Genomic DNA, 20,575 nt, shown 5'->3' on the forward strand with positions numbered 1-20,575 from the left:
AAACAGAAGATCTCGTGATGAGTATTTTTATAAACAATAAGATTCAGATAATCACTTCAGGCCTGTTCACTAGTTTTACTGTCTAATATAAATGATCAAAATCAGAAGCTAAGTACAGATGAGAAAGGTCATATGTTTCATGTTTTGTTCAATCATTCAGAAAATCTGAATTAAGTTCAATTTTGACATCTCTAGCATTCCCAAAATTTATCACTCCATCATTGGTGGCTGTGTCTTCCGCTGCCTGAACCCAAAGCTCTGCAATTCCCCCTCTCAGCCTCTTCGTTTATCTCTCCTTATTTAAGAAATTACTTAAATATTTATGGAAAAGACTTTGGACATCTGACCTAATATTCCCTTATGTTGCTTAGTGTCATGCTTTGTTGCATAATGCTCCTGCGAAGGACTTTGAGACATTTTGTTACATGAAAGGTGCTAGACAAATGCCGGTTACTGTTGGTGACAATGATCCTATAACACTGTTGAAGAAGAGGAGGGGAGTTTCCCTACTTCTCCTGACCAATATTTATCCCTCAATTTGCATCACTAATAAAAAAGAGTAACTGGTCCTTGTTGTTTGTGGGAAGCTGTGCACAAATTGTTGTGTTTTCTACACGACAACAGGAATTTCACTTCACAAAATATTCATTGGTTGTGAAGCAGGTTCGGACAGTCTGCAAGCTGTTATAGAAGTCCAGCTTTTCAAGGCCTTGATTTTTCACCTTTAGGAATGCTTTTCAAGTTCCCACTGTGCTTTCTCCTTGCTGATTGTTCCACATTTTTACTTTGCCTTTCTTGATTTGGTTCACTAATGTCCTTTAGGGAAGGAAATTGCTACTCTTACCTGTCTGGCCCATGTGTGACTTCAGACCCACTGTAACATGGCTCACTTGTAATTGTCCTCTGGGCAATTAGGGATGGGCAATAAATGCCGGATTAGTCAGAGATGCCCATATTTGAATAAAAAAACTGTCTCAATTGGCCACTGGGAGGCGTACATGAACAGTAAGTTGTGGTTTCTGAATTCCCTGCCCCCTCTCTCTGGAAAATTCGCAGCTTCCAATTGGCACTAATACCTGCAGCAATAGTTGAGATCAGTGAGGTGTAGGATTGATGGCACGAACACTGCAGCTAGTAGCAATGCTAAGGATATGCCCCAGCTGTCTCCCAAATCTGATCACATTTTTGCATTAAACAAATGTTAAAAGCAGAGTAAAACATTCTGGCAGCATTTAGTACACACTTAAATAAATATTTCATTTTGGAGAAATAATTCCATTTGACTGCTGAAGGAGTTTGACAAATTCCTGACAGTTTATCAAGCAATGAGTATTTGGGGAATATTCCTATGGACGTGAATCAGAGATCACACTGTTACATTTTCTTTCTGGAAATACAAAAAAAGGTTTGTGGCAAAGCCATCAATCCCATCACCCCTATCCCTCCTGACATGGTTGTATCCTTGTCACACCATTCATCTAAACTCTCTCTGTAACAGCTCCTCCGAGGGCTGGAAAAAACCTGCAGTATGCTGGAAAGTAAATGTATGTCTTATATAAAATATTCTCCAAAGCAGCTATCCTTATATGTGCAAATCCTGAATAAAATTGAGGCATTGTACATGGCCAACACTTTTCACACCATCACAGAGATCTATGATAGATATGCTGGGCTGAATGGTCTGCTTCATGTATGCTGTAACCAATCTATAATTCAAAAACTTTGACCTGCCATGGAATCCCTGCCTCCAAGTAGGGGCAGAGAATTCAGAAGGATCATACATTTAAATTAAGTCATGGCGTACTTATTATAGATGTTGTGTAATTATAATCTGATCAAATATTAATGTACAAGTCTTTCCAACAAGCTAGTCTCACAACATATTTCTGGACAACATCTGCAACCTTGCTGTGACCTCCTTATTGTAAAATCCTCTGTCTTAGATTCTGTCTATTTGTCTGAAGCAATCACTAAATCTTTTGGAAAAATCAAATTATGGAGAACTACACAACACTCTCAAAAATTCACACTGTCCTTGAAGGGATTGCAGATACACCAGAATGATCAGGGTTAAAACGGTTCAATTCACAGGACAAGTTGTAGAGTTCGGCTTGTATTCCCTCAAGAGGATTAAGAAGCGGATTTAATTAAGATGTTTGAGATGATTAGAGGATTTCACAGCATAAATAGATACAGAGTACAGAATCTTACAGGAGCCTGAATGACGTAGAGTTTGACAAGAAATGTGGTAAAATTACATGAGAAGTCCTGAAGGCCTATTTGAATTCAGAAGCAATTCACTGCATCTTTTAACAACATCTGGGCATTGCTGTGAAATTCTTGTCAGGCAGTGGTGAGTTGCCTATTAAGGAGGGGGTCTATTGTTGTATATGACCTAATTAAATGCACATTTCACCTCACTAACATGGAGTTTTTATCCCACCAACCACGTGAGCAAGCTAGATACTACGAATTTTCAACATGGCAGTCAGAGTAGGTTCCTGCAACTTCAGCTTGCCATTGGCTACAAAGAGCCTCTATGTTGCTCAACATGCACAATCCATGGGCACCAACTGCCATGGACATGGGCAACTGATAATTGCCAATCCCTCGGGATCCTCACACCAATTTCCAAATCCATTTGTAGAATGCTCAGGCAAGGATAGGCACCCAGCTTATGGATTGGATCAAGCTGCATCTCATGACTGTACATTTGCTCTCTCAGCACTTGCTCATTATGTACTTGCCTGCAGAATCCATGTCTTGCCTAGACTTGTCTATTATTGCAGCAGAAGAACCAGGCAGCTTTTGGTCAGCTGTTCTGAACGGACTATACATCTTGCAGAACAGCAGTGTGCTGAATCAACCTCACATCTCCACCATGTGTAGCAACTTATGCAGCAAATACACAGCAAGTAAGTAGCCTTGTCTCAAAGTATCAGGAACTTAAGTCTTAGTCTTCTCTGAAGTCCATGAAGGTACCTGTTAGTCAGGGGGTCCTTGCACAATAAGTCAAGGGCAGGCTCCAATATCAGTTTAGGTAATTGGTTATTTTTGGTCAGGGGGACTGTGTCTCTGCAACCCAGGGAATGAGTCATGAACAGCCCTGTGGCTCCAGAACAACCAATGGGATTTGGGGCGAACAAATGTGGAAAGATGTATAGGCATCAGGCAGGGGTCTGGGTACTTCTGTGGGGCTATCTAGGCCATCACAGAAAGGGGTAAGCCACAGACAGTCTGTTGCCTCATCTAAAGAAACTATGGGAAAGGGGGTTGGAGAAGAACAAAGGAGCCACTGCCGACAGGAAGGAGATTTAGGAACTGTTTGTGGAGATCTGGGACAAGCAGGCTGGGACAAAGTGGAATTGTGAAAGGGGAGTATCTGTATTTCTAATGGGAGAGAGGCTATGGATAGGAATGAGATCATGGTTGAGAGATGGGGGGCTTCATCCATAACAGGAACATCCTAACTTCAGTGTATTACCACACAAGCATGGACATTTCAGATGCCAGGACTGACGGGGAAATGTGGTGACACACAAGCTCATGTAGGCAGGTTGGGTGGGAATCTGGGGAGATGCAAAGCCTGTGGAATTCATAGAAAGTGCTATCTGGAAAGGTATCTGAATGTTTGGAACCTCACGTGATTGGGACACATACAGACAGAGCTGGAAGCCATCGTCTGGATATTGCTCCTTGTCTCCTTCCATCAAACTGGAAATTGAAAAGACACAATGGGGAGGAAAACGGCTGTGACCTCACCCAGAGTCAGGGCGTTCAGTGTCTTGATCTGTGAGAGTGAGGGCTACAATGTCCAGTGATAACAGGCACTCCAGAGCACAAGAACATTACACTTGGTGATCCTAATGCATTGGCTGTCAGTGTGCTGTACATCTCCTTGTTCCTTAAATTCCTGACCACTTCATTCAGCACCAACACTTCTGTCATAGTGGCCAGCTATGGATGTTTGTCCAAGAGGGGATATTAGTGCAAGCAGAACCCACTGTCCTTTACACACCTTATCCTTCTTGTGTCTACATACTGCAACAGGCTCTCAACACAACACTGATCCATAGTTCATTCTGTATAGACATGAAGTTAGGTACCATGTTGGCATGGTTACATTTGAGGCTAAACAGCGACTCAAACAAACAGACGCATTGCAAAGGCAAAGCATTAATGTGAACGTGAAAATCGTTGTCACCCATGCTATCAAAGTGTCTTCAAAAGGTTTTAAGCTTTCTTTCTGTCCCACTATGTTTCAGTGTTGTCCCAGATCCCACAGCTGGAATAGAGGAAGCCTGTTCGACTCTGGAGCCTGTTGGTCCTGGGGATTTGGTCAGACAGCCCTGGTGCATTTGTGTCCCAGACATGCCACTGTTGGAATATTGCGTGCAATTCTGGTCTCCCTCCTATAGAAAGGATGTTGTGAAACTTGAAAGGGTTCAGAAAAGATTTTCAAGCATGTTGCCAGGGTTGAAGGGTTTGAGCTATTGGGAGAGGCTGAATAGGTTGGAGCTATTTTCCTTGGAGCGTCGGAGGCTGAGGGGTGACCTTATAGAGGTTTATAAAATCATGAGGGGGATGCATAGGGTAATTGGCAAGGTCTTTTTCCTAGAGTGGGTGTATCCAGAACGAGAGGTTATAAGCTTAGGATGAGAGGGGAAAGATTTAAAAGGGACTTAAGGGGCAACTTTTTCATGCAGAGGGTGGTGCATGTATGAATGAGCCAGCAGAGGAAGTGGTGGAGGCTGGTACAATTACAACATATAAAAGGTATACAGGTGGGTATATGAGTAGGAAGGGTTTAGAGGGATATGGGACAAGTGCTGGCAAATGGAACTAGATTAGGTTAGGATATCTGGTTGGCATGGTCAAGTTGGACTGAAGGGTCTGTTTCCATGCTGTACGTCTCTGACTATATGCTGAGAGTTTCTTGTCAGAGACAAGTGAACCCTCCTCAGCATGAACTTCTAAGCATTGGAAGGCTCAGGTAGGTTTGGAGTGGAGAGACCAGCCACCTCTACGATGTCTTGAGAGGAGACTTTGGAAAGGTATGTGTGTGTGGTTTCTGCTCCAGCTGAGTGCTTTCTGGAACCACACTGTTGCCTTGTGAGGGAGGAAAACTCAGTATGCACTGCTGGTTGTCATCTTATCTTTATCTGAGGACCAATAGCTGGGGCATTGGAATGCAGGTATTTGCATTACTCCAGCAGACCCTGAGGGTGCTAGACCTAATGCTCAATGGCAGCCACCAACCTACCTATGGAGGCAGAAAGACATTTGCATGCTGGAAGCAGCTGGGTTTTCTTATATTCATTTATGCAATGTAGGTTTTGCTGGCTGGCCCAGCATTTATTGTCTGTCTCTAGTTGCCCTTGAGAAGGTGGAGATGAACTGTCTTCTTGAACCGCTGCAGTCCATGTGCTGTAGGAAGACCCACAATGCCCTGAGGGTAGAAATTCCAAGATTTTGAGCCAGCGACACTGAAGCAACAGCAAAAGTTTCCAAACCTGGATGGTGACTGACTTGGAGGTGAACTTGCAGGTGGTGGTGTCCTCATATATTTGCTGCCCTTGTCCTTCTAAATGGCAGTGTTGGCAGGGTTGGAAGGTGTTGTCTGAGGAACCTCAGTTCACTTGTGGATGGTATACATTGTTGCCACAATACTTTGGTGGTGGAGAGAGTGAATGTTGAAGGCAATGGATGGGATTTCAATAAAGGGGGCTGTTACGTTCTGGATGGTGTCAAAACTCTTGAATGTTGTTGGAGATGCAGCCATCCAGGCAGGTGGACAGTATTCCATCACAATCCCGATTTGTGCCCTGTAGATGGTAGTGAGGTGTTGTGGAGCCAGAATGTGAGTTACTCACCACAGAATTTCTAGCCTTTGTTCTGCTTTTGTTTCCAAAAGTATTTTACATCTTGCTTAGTTCAGTGTCTGGTCAACAGTAAGCCCTTGGATTGGATTGTGAGAGATTTAGCTAATGCTGTTGAATATCAAGTGGAGATAGTTAGATTGCCTCTTTCTGGAGTTGGTTACTGCCTGGTACTTGTGTGGTATGGTACAAATATTACTTGCCATTTTAGAGCCCAAGTCTGTGTCAGTTTACATTTTATACTCATGCTTCTGAGTGGGGCTTAAACCCACAAACCTTTGACTTAAACAACAGAGTTAGCCATAGTTGACAATTGCTGATATCATCTTCTACATTCTGAAAGGTTCTAAGACAGAGATTCTTCTGATTCACTGAGTTACTGCACAATGGATCTATTATTAAGTATGAATCTCATTGTTACTGATGTATTATTAACAAGGAATCTCCTTTGTGTGCATTCTGCAAACAACTTAGTACTTTTTGTGTTACAAATGGCAGAGAATTCTTCATACAAGAACATTTACAGCATTATTCAGACGCTGAAATAAAAATAAAGCGTAGAAATAGAAATGAATATCCTATTTTCTTAAGAAACGAGACAATCACCTTTTCACAATAAGTTCCAGATTGTTACAGACATGCACAACTTAAATAAAAGAAGAAGCTTATATTCACATAGTACCTTTGATGTCCTCAGGGCATTCCAAAGCATGTTACAATTAATAAATTACTCATGGAGTATGTACACTTGCTTATATTCAAAAAATATTTTGAAGAGAGAAGGTGCATTGACAACTTACATTGTTTTACTTTAGCTAGGACCGGTGAATGTGTGGAATGGACAGTTCAGAGAAGCGGAGTTGAGGGTGTGGTACTGGAAAAGCACAGCCAGTCAGGCAGCATCCAAGGACCAGGAGTATCGATGTTTCAGGCATAAGCCCTTCATCAGGAATGAGGCAGCAGAGGCAGATTGTGAAACTAGATGGAGAATTGGGCAGAGAGTTATAGGGTGGGATCTTACAGGGATCTCAGCAGTGGGCTATGGTGAGATTTGTGGCAGAATCAGACTAGCAGTCCAATCAGAACAACTTGCTCTATCTTTAATGCTTTTTGAAAGCACAGAGTGAGTTTCCTATTTGGTAGCAGTAAGCTGCCAACTAAAGGGTTTTTTTTTTCTTGTTAAATGCTTTGTTGATGGCACAAATCACCTCATTAATATTCAGCTTTCTATCTCACCAAGTGTGTCAAAGTAGGTATAATGCAAGAAACTAGGATGGGTACCTGATGGATTCAGCTTGCCACTTGCTTTGAACAACCTCCATATTGTGTACAATCACAGGTAACAATCCAAGAGCACCTGACACATACACACCATTTGTCTACAGATATTAGCATCTACCAACCCATCATGACCACAATGGCAGCTCTCCGATCCTCCAGTAGGTCACTCATGAAGCACAGATCTGTACTGCAGGAACCTGCAGCAGCTAGCATTGAAAGGTTGCTGTGAGGATATTGTGTGCACAGACTCAACAATTGGACCAGGTTGCCCTGCAAGGCTGCTCGCTTGCTCTTTCAGGGCTCACACAATTAGCACCTGCCTGTATGATCACACCATTGATGCCTTCAGGCATTGCCTTGCTGTGACATGCCTGTTAGAGCATTGGTGCTTGAGGCAGAGTCAAAGGTTCTCAGTGTTACCATTTCAAGGGGCTCTTTTGCACAGTCACATTGACAGACTTCTTGTCAGTGAGAGATCTTTCTGGGTGGAGGTGTGAACATCTTGGTGAATAGCACACCAAGAAGTCCATCTAACACCAACACCATGTAAAATCTGCCTGAGATGTGTTCATTAAACTGTTTGGCCATGTCAGAAGTTAGTCCTCAGTCCAGGTAAGGAGGTTATACTGACTGTCAGGATGGCCCAGTACTGTCAGTCCCAGGCACAGTCCTGGGGTTTTGCCACAGCCAGTGGTCTGCGTGGAATACCTTCAGTCAGGGAACCAGTACAGTTGAGGGAGTGTTCAGTTATATTCTGTCTAAAGTTTTCCCATCACTGCACCAACCTCTGAGACCCATGCACTAAAGCGACTTCTGGAACTGGAAGTCAATGCAACCACACATTGAGGGAACTTTGGTCTTCAGTGGTCGGTCCCATCGGGCCAGCACAATTAGTCAGGGGAATTATAGAGGCATCAGTCAGGGAGCTGCAAACACAGCAGTCAAGAATCTAGCCAGTCAGGTCTAGGGACTGATTATTGAAGTCAATCACAGGACTAGGATGAATACAGTCATTGGTATCCATCCACTGATCACTAAAGAGAGTTGATGAGAGATGAGGTGGAGCCTGCTGCTGGCAGTCTCCTCCAGGAGCTGTTTTCACTGCCATCGCTTTCCATTCTGTAGATGTCAGCCACTATTAGAAAATGGTTGGAACAATGCCTGAGGTGGGCGCAGTAAATGCCAGTTTAATGGGTGAAAGCATGGGATCCACTTTTGCTGGACATAATAATATTGTAGCAACAAATACACAAAGTGTAGTTCAGAAAGCACAGGGACGTTTAATTTGCAATCATTCCATTGCCTATTGGCTGCTTGCAAAGTGAAGGGATTTAGGGGTCAGACACTGGTCACAGATGGTTTGACACATGCCACTGATAATTGCAAATTGAACTTGAGCATCTCAATGATGTGGAAGCTAGCAACAATTATGTTATTAAAGGCCATGCCTATTGAAGGGCAACCACTATTCATCTAACTTTCAAGAGTCCTGTGTGAGGTACACACCATCACTTCCTCATCCAATTTGTAAATGTCACGATAGTCTGTACTGAAAGCAATGAGAAGCTGAGCATTTAATATGATTCTGGAATAGGAAAGATGGAGTGTTGCAGGCACTCCCTTCTGGATAAGTTTGGATAACTACTCAGCCGACACAGCACTTTCACCAAGTTGCTGCACAATCTGAGCATGAATGTGGCTGTCTGATGCAGACATGTTACTCATTATTGGAGTGCAGCATGTCTCAGTGAGGACTAAAGTGTGCTCAACCTCATCTGCAGGGTATGCCACTGAAGACTGTTCTGAGGCCTGCTCCTTCTGTTCGCAGTTTAGATCCTTTTCATTGAGTGATGGACCCTGCTGCTGATTGCATGTTGATCACTGTCACTGCCTTCTTAGGAAGGCAAAGACTGCTTCGGAAGGATTAAGGCCAATAAAACCCTCAGGAGCAGCAGCATGCCCTTGTGGAGGGCAAAGAGCACACATCTCAAGGAATTGTGATGGGTTGAATTTTGTCTGTTTTAACACAAGAAGAATTAGTAATAAGGGTGATGATTTTAGAGCATGGATCAGTACTTGGAACTATGATGTTGTGGCCATTACGGAAACTTGGATATCATGGGTGGGAATGGCTGTTGGATGTTCCAGGGTTTAGATGTTTCAAAAGGAATAGAGGGGAGGTAAAAGAAATGAGGGAGTGGCATTGCTAGTCAGGGATAGTATCACAGTTGTAGAAAGGGAGGTTGTTGAGCAGAGTTTTATAGAGTTAGTATGGGTGTAAGTGAGAAACAGGAAAGGAGCAGTCACTTTACTGTTTTCTACAGACCTGCCAATAGCAACAGAGACATGGAGGAACAGATTGGGAGGCAGATTTTGGAAAGGTGCAGATGTAACAGGGTTGTTGTCATTTGTGACTTTAACTTCCCTAATTTTGATTGGAACCTCCTTAGTTCAAATCGTTTAGATGGAGCAGTTTTTGTCAGGTGTTCCAGGAAGGATTCCTGACTCAATATGTAGATATCTTTGAGGAGAAAGTGAGGTCTGCAGATGCTGGAGATCAGAGATGGAAATGTGTTGCTGGAAAAGCGCAGCAGGTCAGGCAGCATCTAGGGAACAGGAGAATCGACGTTTCGGGCATTAGCCCTTCTTCAGGAATGAGGAAAGTTGGTCCAGCAGGCTAAGATAAAAGATAGGGAGGAGGGACTTGGGGGAGGGGCGTCAGAAATGTGAAAGGTGGAAAGAGGTCAAGGTGAGGGTGATAGGTCAGACTGGGGTGGGGGCGGAGAGGTCGGGAAGAAGATTGCAGGTTAGGAAGGCGGTGCTGAATTTGATGGATTTGACTGAGACAGGCTGGGGGGAGGGGGAATGAGGAAACTGGTGAAATCCGAGTTCATCCCTTGTGGTTGGAGGGTTCCTAGCCGGAAGATGAGGCGTTCTTCCTCCAATCATCGTTTCGCTGTGGTCTGACGATGGAGGAGTCCAAAGACCTGCATATCCTTGGTGGAGTGGGAGGGGGAATTGAAATGTTGAGCTACAGGGTGGTTGGGTTGGTTGGTCCGGGTGTCCCAGAGGTGTTCTCTGAAACGCTCCGCAAGTAGGCGGCCTGTCTCCCCAATATAGAGGAGGCCACCTCCCCTCCCCTATCAGCATTCCGTAAAGACCACTCCCTCCGTGACTCCCTCGTCAGATCCACACCCCCCACCAACCCAACCTCCACTTCCGGCATCTTCCCCTGCAACCGCAGGAGGTGCAAGACTTGCGCCCACACCTCCCCCCTCACCTCCCTCCAAGGCCCCAAAGGAAACTTCCATATCCACCATAGATTCACCTGTACCTCCACACATATCATCTATTGCATCCTCTGCACCCGATGTGGCCTCCTCTATATTGGGGAGACAGGCCGCCTACTTGCGGAGCGTTTCAGAGAACACCTCTGGGACACCCGGACCAACCAACCCAACCACCCTGTAGCTCAACATTTCAATTCCCCCTCCCACTCCACCAAGGATATGCAGGTCTTTGGACTCCTCCATCGTCAGACCACAGCGAAACGACGATTGGAGGAAGAACGCCTCATCTTCCGGCTAGGAACCCTCCAACCACAAGGGATGAACTCGGATTTCACCAGTTTCCTCATTCCCCCTCCCCCCAGCCTGTCTCAGTCAAATCCATCAAATTCAGCACCGCCTTCCTAACCTGCAATCTTCTTCCCGACCTCTCCGCCCCCACCCCAGTCTGACCTATCACCCTCACCTTGACCTCTTTCCACCTTTCACATTTCCGACGCCCCTCCCCCAAGTCCCTCCTCCCTATCTTTTATCTTAGCCTGCTGGACCAACTTTCCTCATTCCTGAAGAAGGGCTAATGCCCGAAACGTCGATTCTCCTGTTCCCTAGATGCTGTCTGACCTGCTGCGCTTTTCCAGCAACACATTTCCATCAATATGTAGATAGACAGACTAGAGGGGAGGCCATATTGGATTTGATGCTCAGCAATGAACCAGGTCAGGTGTCAGATCTCTCAGTGGGAGAGCATTTTGGTGATAGTGATCACAATTCTCTGACCTTTGCTACAGTCATGGAGAGGGATAGGAGTAGACAGTATGGGAAAGTATTTAATTGGGAAAGGGGGAATTACAATGCGATGAGGCAGGAACTGGGACGCCTAGATTGGGAACAGATGTTCTCAGGGAAATGCGTGACAGAAATTTGGAGGTTATTTAGGGAGCACTTACTGATAGTGCTGGACAGGTTTGTCCCACTGAGGCAAGGAAGGGATGGTAGGGTGAAGGAACCTTGGGTGACAATGGATATGGAACATCTAATCAAGATGAAGAAGGAAGCAAGAATCAGACAGGTCTCTAGAAGGTTACAAGGTGGCCAGGAAGGAACTGAAGAATGGACATAGGAGAGCTAGAAGGGGCCATAAAAAAGCTTTAGCTGGTAGGATTAAGAAAAACCCTAAGGCATTCTACACTTACGTGAAGAACAAGAGGATGGCCAGAGTGAGGGTTGGGCCAATCAGGGATAGTAGAGGGAACTTGTGCCTGGAGTAGGATGAGGTAGGGGAGGTACTGAATGAATATTTTACTTCAGTATTCACTACTGAGAGTGACATTATCATTTGTGAGGACAGCATGAAACAGCAGATTGACGTTAAGAAGGAGGATGTGCTGAAAAGTTTGAAAAACATCAGGAATGATAAGTTCGCTGGGGCAGACAAGGTATACCCAAGGTAGATAAGACCCCTAGGCCATACAGGATATACCTTGGTTAGTACAGGAAGTGAGGGAAAAGATTGCTGAGTGGCGAAGATCTTTGCAACCTCAATGTCTGCTGGAATAGTGCCAAATGATTGGATGGTGGCAAATTTTATTCCTTGGTTCAAGAAAGGGAATAGGAATAATCCTGGGAATCACAAACTAGTCACTCTTATGTCTGTGCTGGGCAAATTATTGGAGAGGATTCTGAGAGACAGGATTTGTGATTACTTGGAAAACCATAGTTTGATTTGAGATAGTCAGCATGGTTTTGTGAGGGGCAGGTCATGCCTCACAAGTCTTATTGAATTCTTTAGGATATGACAAAACACATTGATGAAGGTAGAGCAGTGGACGTACATAGAACATGGAACATTACAGTGTAGTACAGGCCCTTCGGCCCTTGATGTTGTGCTGCCCTGTCATACTAAACTGAAGCCCATCGCACCTACACTATTCCATGTACGTCCATATGCCTGTCCAATGACGACTTAAATGCACTTAAACTTGGCAAATCTACTGCCGTTGCAGGCAAAGCATTCAATACCCTTACTACTCTCTCTGACATCTGTCTTATACCTATCTCCCCTCACTTTGAAGTTGTGTCCCCTTGTGCTTGCCATCCCCATACTTGGAAAAAGGCTCTCCCTGTCCACCCTATCTAACCCTCATGGATTTTAGTAAGGTGTTTGATAAGGTTCCACATGGTAGATTCAGTCAGAAAGTAAGGAGGCATGGAACACAGGGAAACCTGTCTGTCTGGATTCACAATTGGCTGGCCCATAGAAGACAGAAGGTGGTAGTAGATGGAAAGTATTTAACCTGGAGCTCGGTGACCAGTGGTATTCTGCAGGGATCTATTCTGGGACCTCTGCTCTTTGTGATTTTTATAAATGACTTGGATGAGGAAGTGAAAGAGTGGTTTAGTAAGTTTGTTGATAACTCGTTGGAGTGGTGGATAGAGTGGAGGGCTATTGTAGGTTGCAACAAGACATTGATAGGATGCACAACTGGGCTGATATGTGGCAGGTGGAGTTCAACCTGGAAAAGTGTGAAGTGATTCATTTTGGAAGGTTGAATTTGAATACAGAATACAGGGTTAGAGACAGGATTCTTGGCAGTGTGGAGGAACAGAGGGATCTTGGGGTCCGTATGCATAGATCCCTCAAAGTTGTCATCCAAGTTGATAGGGTTGGTAAGAAGGCTTTTGATATGTTGGCTTTCATTAGCAGAGGGATTGAGTTTAAGAGCCATGAGGTCATGCCCTGCTCTATAGCCCTGGTTAGACCACACTTGGAATATTCTCGAGAGTGTGGTGCATCAGGTCAGGCAGCATCCAAGTGCAGGGGAATCGACGCTTCGGGCATAAACCCTTTATCAGGAATAAGACCCCAAAACGTCGATTCTCCTGCTCCTTGGATGCTGCCTGACCTGCTATACTTTTCCAGTACCATACTCTCAAATGATTGCCAGCACCTGTAGTCCTCACTTTCTCCACACTTGGAATATTGTGTTCAGTTCTGGTTACTTCATTATAGGAAGGGTGTGAAAGCTTCAGAGAGGGTGCAGAGGAGATTTACCAGGATGCTGCCTGGACTGGGGGGCACGTCTTATGAAGAAAGGTAGAGGGAGCTAAAGCTTTTCTCAGTGGAGCAAAGAAGGGTGATAGAGGTGGGCAAGATGATGAGAGGCATAGATAGAGTGAACAGTCAGAGACTTTTTCCCAGGACAGAAATGCCTACCATGAGGGGCATAATTTTAAGGTGATTGGAGGAAGGTGTAGAGGAGATGTCAGAGATTGGTTCTTTACACAGAGAGTGGTGGGTGTGTGAAATGCACTGCCAGCAGTGGGAGTAGAGTTGGATACATTAGAAATATTTAAGCGACATTTGGAAAGACACATGATTGTTAGTAAAATGAATGGTATGTCGGGTAGTTTGATCTTAGAGTAGGATAAAAGGTTGGCACGACATCAAGGGCCAAACGGCCTATACTGGTTGCTGCACTGTTCTATGTTCTATCTCAGGGACAGGTCACAACCACAGAGTCCCTCAGGATGCATGGGGTGAGCAGGAGGGAAGAGCATTGGGGCCCTAATTCTATCTCCTGGGAGTGATTGAGGCGCAGTGTAGTTGCAGGCTCCAAAAGGCCTGGGAAACTGAGTTGGAACTGTGCTGGGTGCTGGAGTGGGACGCCACTTTCTCCTGGTAGGTCACTGCAGCAGTGAATGTCTAAGCTACCGGCTCCTTCCAGGGAGCAAAGGGTGATCTGTGTGGGATCTTTCAGTCATGCATCTACAAATGCGCCAGAGCACTGAACAATGCAGTATATACAGGATTGCACCAGTCCATTTTGCTTCTCTGTGACAAGATCAGTGCTGCAACCCGGATTCAGGGACATACTTGGGTTTTCCCATGGTGCCATCAACTGAGAGAGCCGTATCACAACACCGTGGAATTCAATAAGAGGAAGGGGTTTCAGTTGATTAATGCTCAGGTGATCTATGATCATCGAGCCCACTTCCTGGCGGTGAGTTTCTGCTCCCCTGGCAGTTATCACATCTCATACATCCTGAAGCAGTTTTGTGTACCGAGTAGTTTGAGAGTCTAGGTGCCTTAGAAGACTGGTTACTGGGGATAAAGGCTACCCACGGTTCCATTGTGTAGCTTCCTTACTGATGCAGATACAATGCTACCATGCCTCAACCAGATGCTAGAGTATACAGACGATGGGGATGCTGAAGATGCGGTTCTGCCGATTGGATCAAATTGGTGGAATCTTCCAATAGAGTCTGGAAAGAGTATTCCACATTATCCTGGTATGCTGTGCTCTGCACAACAGGAGAAAGCAACAAGGTGATGTGCTGGATGCAGAGGAACTGGGGGAACAGCACATTCTTCTAACCAGGAGGATGACATCACAGGGGAGGAGGAAGCTGTTGGTGTCCTTGACAAAGTTCAGTTGCATCAGGTGCTACAAGCCAGAGGAAATCTCATTGACACTGCTTCCAAAGGATGAGAACTGGGTGCAGCAGATCATCGTGGACAATGATGGTCATGATGCTGAGAGCTGTTTTCCATTGATGAAGTGAACTTCATCCTTTATCAGTTTTATTTGTGCTCCTTTTGATTTCTGTAAATAAAAGCTCATGTTTGTAATGTTGGTGTGAGCACAGGAGATGCTGGTGTTTTACTGGATACCTGTTGAATTGTGACTTTTTCTGGGAATAATATGTGGTAAGATGGGTCCGGAATCAGACATGAGGGAGGTACTTAATGTGCGTGAGTTTGATAAAATCATCAGACCTTGTAGCTCTCCAAAAATTTGACACAAATTAGACTTAGCCAAAAAAAAATAAGATTCAGCCCAGCAAGTCACAAAGTGGTAGTTTCTGCTCCCAGAATGTTTTTAAAATTTATTCATGGAACGTGGGCGTCACTAGTTGGACCAACATTTATTGCCCATCCCTAATTGCCCTAATTGGCAATTAAGAATCATAAGTAGGCCAGACCAGTTTAAGACACTTTCCTTCCCTGAAGGACAAGACAGAACTAATGAACAATCAACGGTGGTTTTATAGTTATCATTAGACTCTTAATTCCAGACTTTTATTGAAATCTGTTATGATTTGAACCTTGGATCCCAGACCATTTCCTGGCTCTCGAGAATAAATAGTTTAGTGACGTCGCCACTAGGCCATTGTCTCCCCTTTGACACCTATTCATTATTTTCATGTTCAATTTTTCAGATAGTCTCCCTCAGTTCCATTCAAGTGATGAACTTAGAGGCAGGAAAGGCATTATTTGGGTGGAGTAGTGGCACGCCCAAAGTCTGCCTCCTTCTTGCCGCCACGAGAATTAAAGGCCTATGATCGACCTTCCTATTTCATATGTTTGTGTGGTTCAGTAGGTTTTGCCCGGAAGAATCAGCACTGGTTTCTCATCCCATTTGAAATTATACCGCTTACTGTTACCCAAATGTTCACTACAAACACTCAGCCCACCTCATTTGCCAGAATAAAGAGAATCAGACACAGATTTTCAGGAAGAATTTGTCAGAGATTCCAGGACAATCAAGGTATGAGATTTTGGGACTGACCACTGATTTCAGGTTTGTTATGTCCTTTACTTTCCGATGGTTAGATGGTACTTACAGCTCTTTATATTGCACTCTGCCATCATTTCATAGATATTTTCCTCTTTCTCTTTTTCCACACATTGTTGAACATCATAATTATTCTGGAATGCTTCCTTCCACCGGTGTCTCTCAGTTGTCACCTGTTTCAGAATAAACAAAATGACTGTATCAAAGGATTTAGTTCATTTCCAATGGGTTTTCCCAAAATGTCACTTTTTTTTAAGATTAGATTCCCTACAGTGTGGAAACAGGCCCTTCGGCCCAACAAATCCACACTGACCCGCCAAAGAGCAAACCAATTCCCTCTGACTAATGTACCTAACATTATGGATAATTTAGCATGGCCAATCCACCTGACCTGCACATCTTTGGACTATGGGAGGAAACCGGAGCACCCGGAGGAAACCCACCACAGACACATGGAGAACGTGCAAATTCCACACAGACAGTCGCCCAAGGCTGGAATCGAACCCGGGTCCCTGGTGCTGTGAGGCTGCAGTGCTAACCACTGAGCTACTGTGCCACATTTGAATAGTACTTAATTTTTTTATTTTTTTCATTTCTTTTATCAAATAGTCTCCATCACTTATATTCAATGGCTAAACCACACATACAAATTAAAACATCACATGAGAAAAATTAAAATGCACGTAAATTGATCAGGTACAACTAGGAATGCCATCCCTGAATGTAAAATAATAATTTCAATATTTTCATGAAATTATAACAAAGTGAAACAAACAAAAATACCTTTTAACAATAATATATTGACACCCAAGGCTCAATCAGAATGGAGATGATTGGACAATCTCCTCTGTCAATCATGGCTGGAGATGGTACTACTGTGAGGGATTGAAATTGATTTTATGACATTATTCATTTTATGACATTATTCATATTATGTAACTGTCCTCCAGTGACTGCATTTTGTTGCAGAAATAATCTGACTTTTATCAGGAGACTTTGCTGTTTGCTTTGGTCATGAGATTTGCTTGAGAGTTCATGAAGACTCATTTTAAACAGACTGTGGAGATTGTTTAAATTAGGTACGGTTCGCAGGTTTGTGAATACTGCTTTAAGTCTGAGTATGCCTCATTGGCTAATTCCATATCTATCAATATTCACTTTGTTGTTTTATAGGCTCGTGTGACTGTATCTGTCCCTTACTTCTCAAGACAACTGTGAACTGTAAACGTACTTACAATTAAAAGCATTCAAAACACAGCTAAGTCAGCATTCTTTAGTCAGCTTTGTTCCTGGAACTTAGACTTGGTTCTTGTCTTACCTTTGAGAGTTTCTCAGGCTCATAGGAGGTAACAGTTCATGACTGGATGTACCATTTTCTGAGACATTGCAAATTGGCTGACAAGTTTGGCAATACTTAAAAAATAGTTCATTGGCTGTGATATTCATCAGAACATCTGGAGGGTGTGATAGATGCAATGTGAAGGTAACTAATTTCTCTTTCTAATTCATCCCATTATCAATTTATCAACTTCAGGTTAAAAAAAATTGCTCCATGGCCTCTCTCAAAAAACTTTAATACTCGGAATCCGTTCCCTGTTTAAACTTTTCCTTTCTGGTGAGATAATCACACTGATTTATTTTTCTCCTTTCCTTCCCTGGGAGCAATTTAGTGAATCCTCCGTGCAGACATCCAAGATATTATTTCTTATTGTTACTCACAGAACATTAAAATAATAAAATTCCAGCAAGGGCCTAACCAATATGTTGTGGAAATTTAAGACCCTTTTCATATTGTTGTCACAGCTGTAAACTGATTAGGATGCTGACTGATCTAGAGTTGGTATACTGTAAAAGGTGACTGCAATTATATGCACTTTATGGTGCTAAAAAAAGTCAAATAATTTTTATTTCTCATAGCTATGTCTCAGTGGATAGTTTTTCACCTCTGAGTCAGTAAGTTGTGTTCAAGTCTCACTTCAGAGATTTGAACACATAGTCCAATGGAGTCGTGAAGGAATGCCACACTGACAGAAGTGCTATCTTTTACAATGGATTTTACAATGGTTCCTAATGAAGGGCTTATGCCCGAAACATCGACTCTGCTGTTCCTCAGATGCTGCCTGATCTGCTGTGCTTTTCCAGCATCACACTTTCGACTCTGATCTCCAGCATCTGCAGTCCTCACTTTCTCTCAATGGAGTTTAAACAAGGCATTAAAGATCTTATGACTATTTGAAAGAAGAACAGGATGGGAGTTAAATATGGTGTCCTGACCAATATTTATCACTCAATCAACACCACAACTCAGATTATTTGATCTTCATCGTGTTTCTTGTGGATCTTGCTGCGCACACATTGGCTGCTGCAATTTCTTCATTATGAAAGTGACTATTTTATTGCCTGTAAAGCATTTTGGGACATTCTGGGATCATGAAAGTACTACAGAAATGCATGCCTTTCTTTTCACAGACACTTACAAAATAAAAATACGTAGTAAATCACGCGGAGAGAGGGGATTGTACTGAAGCTGCAGATATATAAACAAGGCAATCTCAGTCAATGACTCTGTAAGGCAACATTATTAATGAACCTGCAGTCTTAAACTCAGTGCCAGGCCTCAGTAAATTACAGACATTATCCTGCTCTTACCAGAGCTTGAATAATGTAATTTGCACTGATGATTGGCAGATACTCTTTGCTATTGTATGATTTATCAGAATTCCTATCAATTGTTTTTAAACTACAGTAACTATAACTGATGATAATATATTTGTGAAGTCTATTGCCTGTTCTGTAAGAACCAATGTTAGATAACATTATCCATCTCTATTCCTGCCTCTGCTCATCTGACGCTGAAACCCTCAGCCATGCTTTTGTTACCTCCAGACTTGACTATTTCAGCACTTCCCTGACTGGTTAATCACTTGCAAGTAAAACCTCTGTAAAATCCATTCATATAAAACTCTACTTTCAGTATGAACCTTGCAGTATGTCTTGTTCACCTATCCATCTTGTCCTCACCAGTCTATGTTGACACCCAGTTTAGCAAAGTCTCAATTTTAAAATTCTCATCCACATTTTAAAATCCCTCCATGGCCCCTATATCTGCAATTTTCTTCAGCCACAAAAACTCTTATAATATACTGTTCTGTCCAGTTTCAACACTAATATCTCTCAATTTCCTTCTCCCTCAAATCTACAACTAGGGGGTCACTGTTTCACAGTAAGGGCCCACTGAAGACAAATTGGGCAAATTTTCTACTCTCAGTGAGTCTTTGGAACATTCTTCCTCAAATAAATGGTGGAAGAATAGTTTTTCAATATTTCTAAGGCAGAGATAGATAAATCTTGATAAACAAATGGTTGAAAGGTTATCAGGGAGGTAGATGAGAATGTGGATTTGCTAGATTAGCTAGATGTTCTTATTAATTGGTAGGGCAGAATTAACGGGCTGAAAGCATCTTCCTGTTCCTAACTTGTGTCTATACAATTCTCCAAATAAAGAAAAAAATCTTCACATTTTGCCTCTGATTCTTCTTCTAATGACCTTAAATCTGTGTTCTCTGGTGGCTGGCCTTCCTGATGATGGAAGCATTGTCTCCCTATCTACTCATAGAGACTTAGTCATAGAGATGTACAGCATGGAAACAGACCCTTCGGTCCAACCCATCCATGCCGACCAGATATCCCAATCCAATCTAGTCCTACTGCCAGCACCTGGCCCATATTCCTCCTGCCTATTCATATACCCACCCAAATGTCTTTTAAATGTTGCAATTGTACCAGCCTCCACCACTTCCTCTGGCAGCTCATTCCATACACGTACCACCCTCTGTGTGAAAATGTTGCCCCTTAGGTCTCTTTTATATCTTTCCCATCTCAACCTAAACCTATGCCCTCTAGCTCTGGACTCCCCAACCCCAGGGAAAAGACTTTGCCTATTTATCCTATCCATACCCCTCATAATTTTGTAAACCTCTATAAGGTCACCCCTCAGCCTCCGACGCTCCAGGGAAAACAGCCCCAGCCTGTTCAGCCTCTCCCTGTAGTTCAGATCCTCCAACCCTGGCAACATCCTTGTAAATCTCCTCTGAACCCTTTCAAATTTCACAACATCTTTCCAATAGGAAGGAGACCAGAATTGCACGCAATATTCCAAAAGTGGCCTAACCAATGACCTGTAGAGCCACAACATGACCTCCCAACTCCGGTACTCAATACTCTGACCAATAAAGGAAAGCATACCAAACGCCTTCTTCACTATTCTATCTACCTGCGACTCCACTTTCAAGGAGCTGCATTCCAAGGTCTCTTTGTTCAGCAACACTCCCTAGGACCTTACCATTAAGTGTATAAGTCTTGCAAGATTTGCTTTCCCAAAATGCAGCATCTCGCATTTATACTCTTTTGAAAGGATTCATGATTTTGAACCCCTCAATTCAATATTCTCTTAACTTTCTCTGTTTTAGACTAATCCCAGCTCTCTTGACTTGAACAAACTTAACATACTGCAAAGTGCTTAAATGAAAGATTCTTGCACTTGTCACGAAAC

The 20,575-nt window shown here is 43.4% G+C and overlaps 1 protein-coding gene across 3 annotated transcripts in view; it reads right to left on the reverse strand.

The window, feature by feature from the left end:
• Positions 1-20,575, reverse strand: part of LOC122539545 (B-cell scaffold protein with ankyrin repeats-like) — a 305,708-nt gene that overhangs the window by 31,342 nt on the left and 253,791 nt on the right. For all 3 annotated transcript variants that reach the window (XM_087979861.1, XM_043674515.2, XM_087979862.1), the window contains one exon: positions 16,073-16,196. In XM_087979861.1, the coding sequence (XP_087835987.1) occupies positions 16,073-16,196 (124 nt within the window). The remainder of the gene's footprint in view (positions 1-16,072; positions 16,197-20,575) is intronic.

Source organism: Chiloscyllium plagiosum, unplaced genomic scaffold (genome assembly GCF_037043375.1).
Source record: "Chiloscyllium plagiosum isolate Xiang-an unplaced genomic scaffold, Cpla_swu_hap1 HiC_scaffold_36, whole genome shotgun sequence".
NCBI lineage: Eukaryota > Metazoa > Chordata > Chondrichthyes > Orectolobiformes > Hemiscylliidae > Chiloscyllium > Chiloscyllium plagiosum.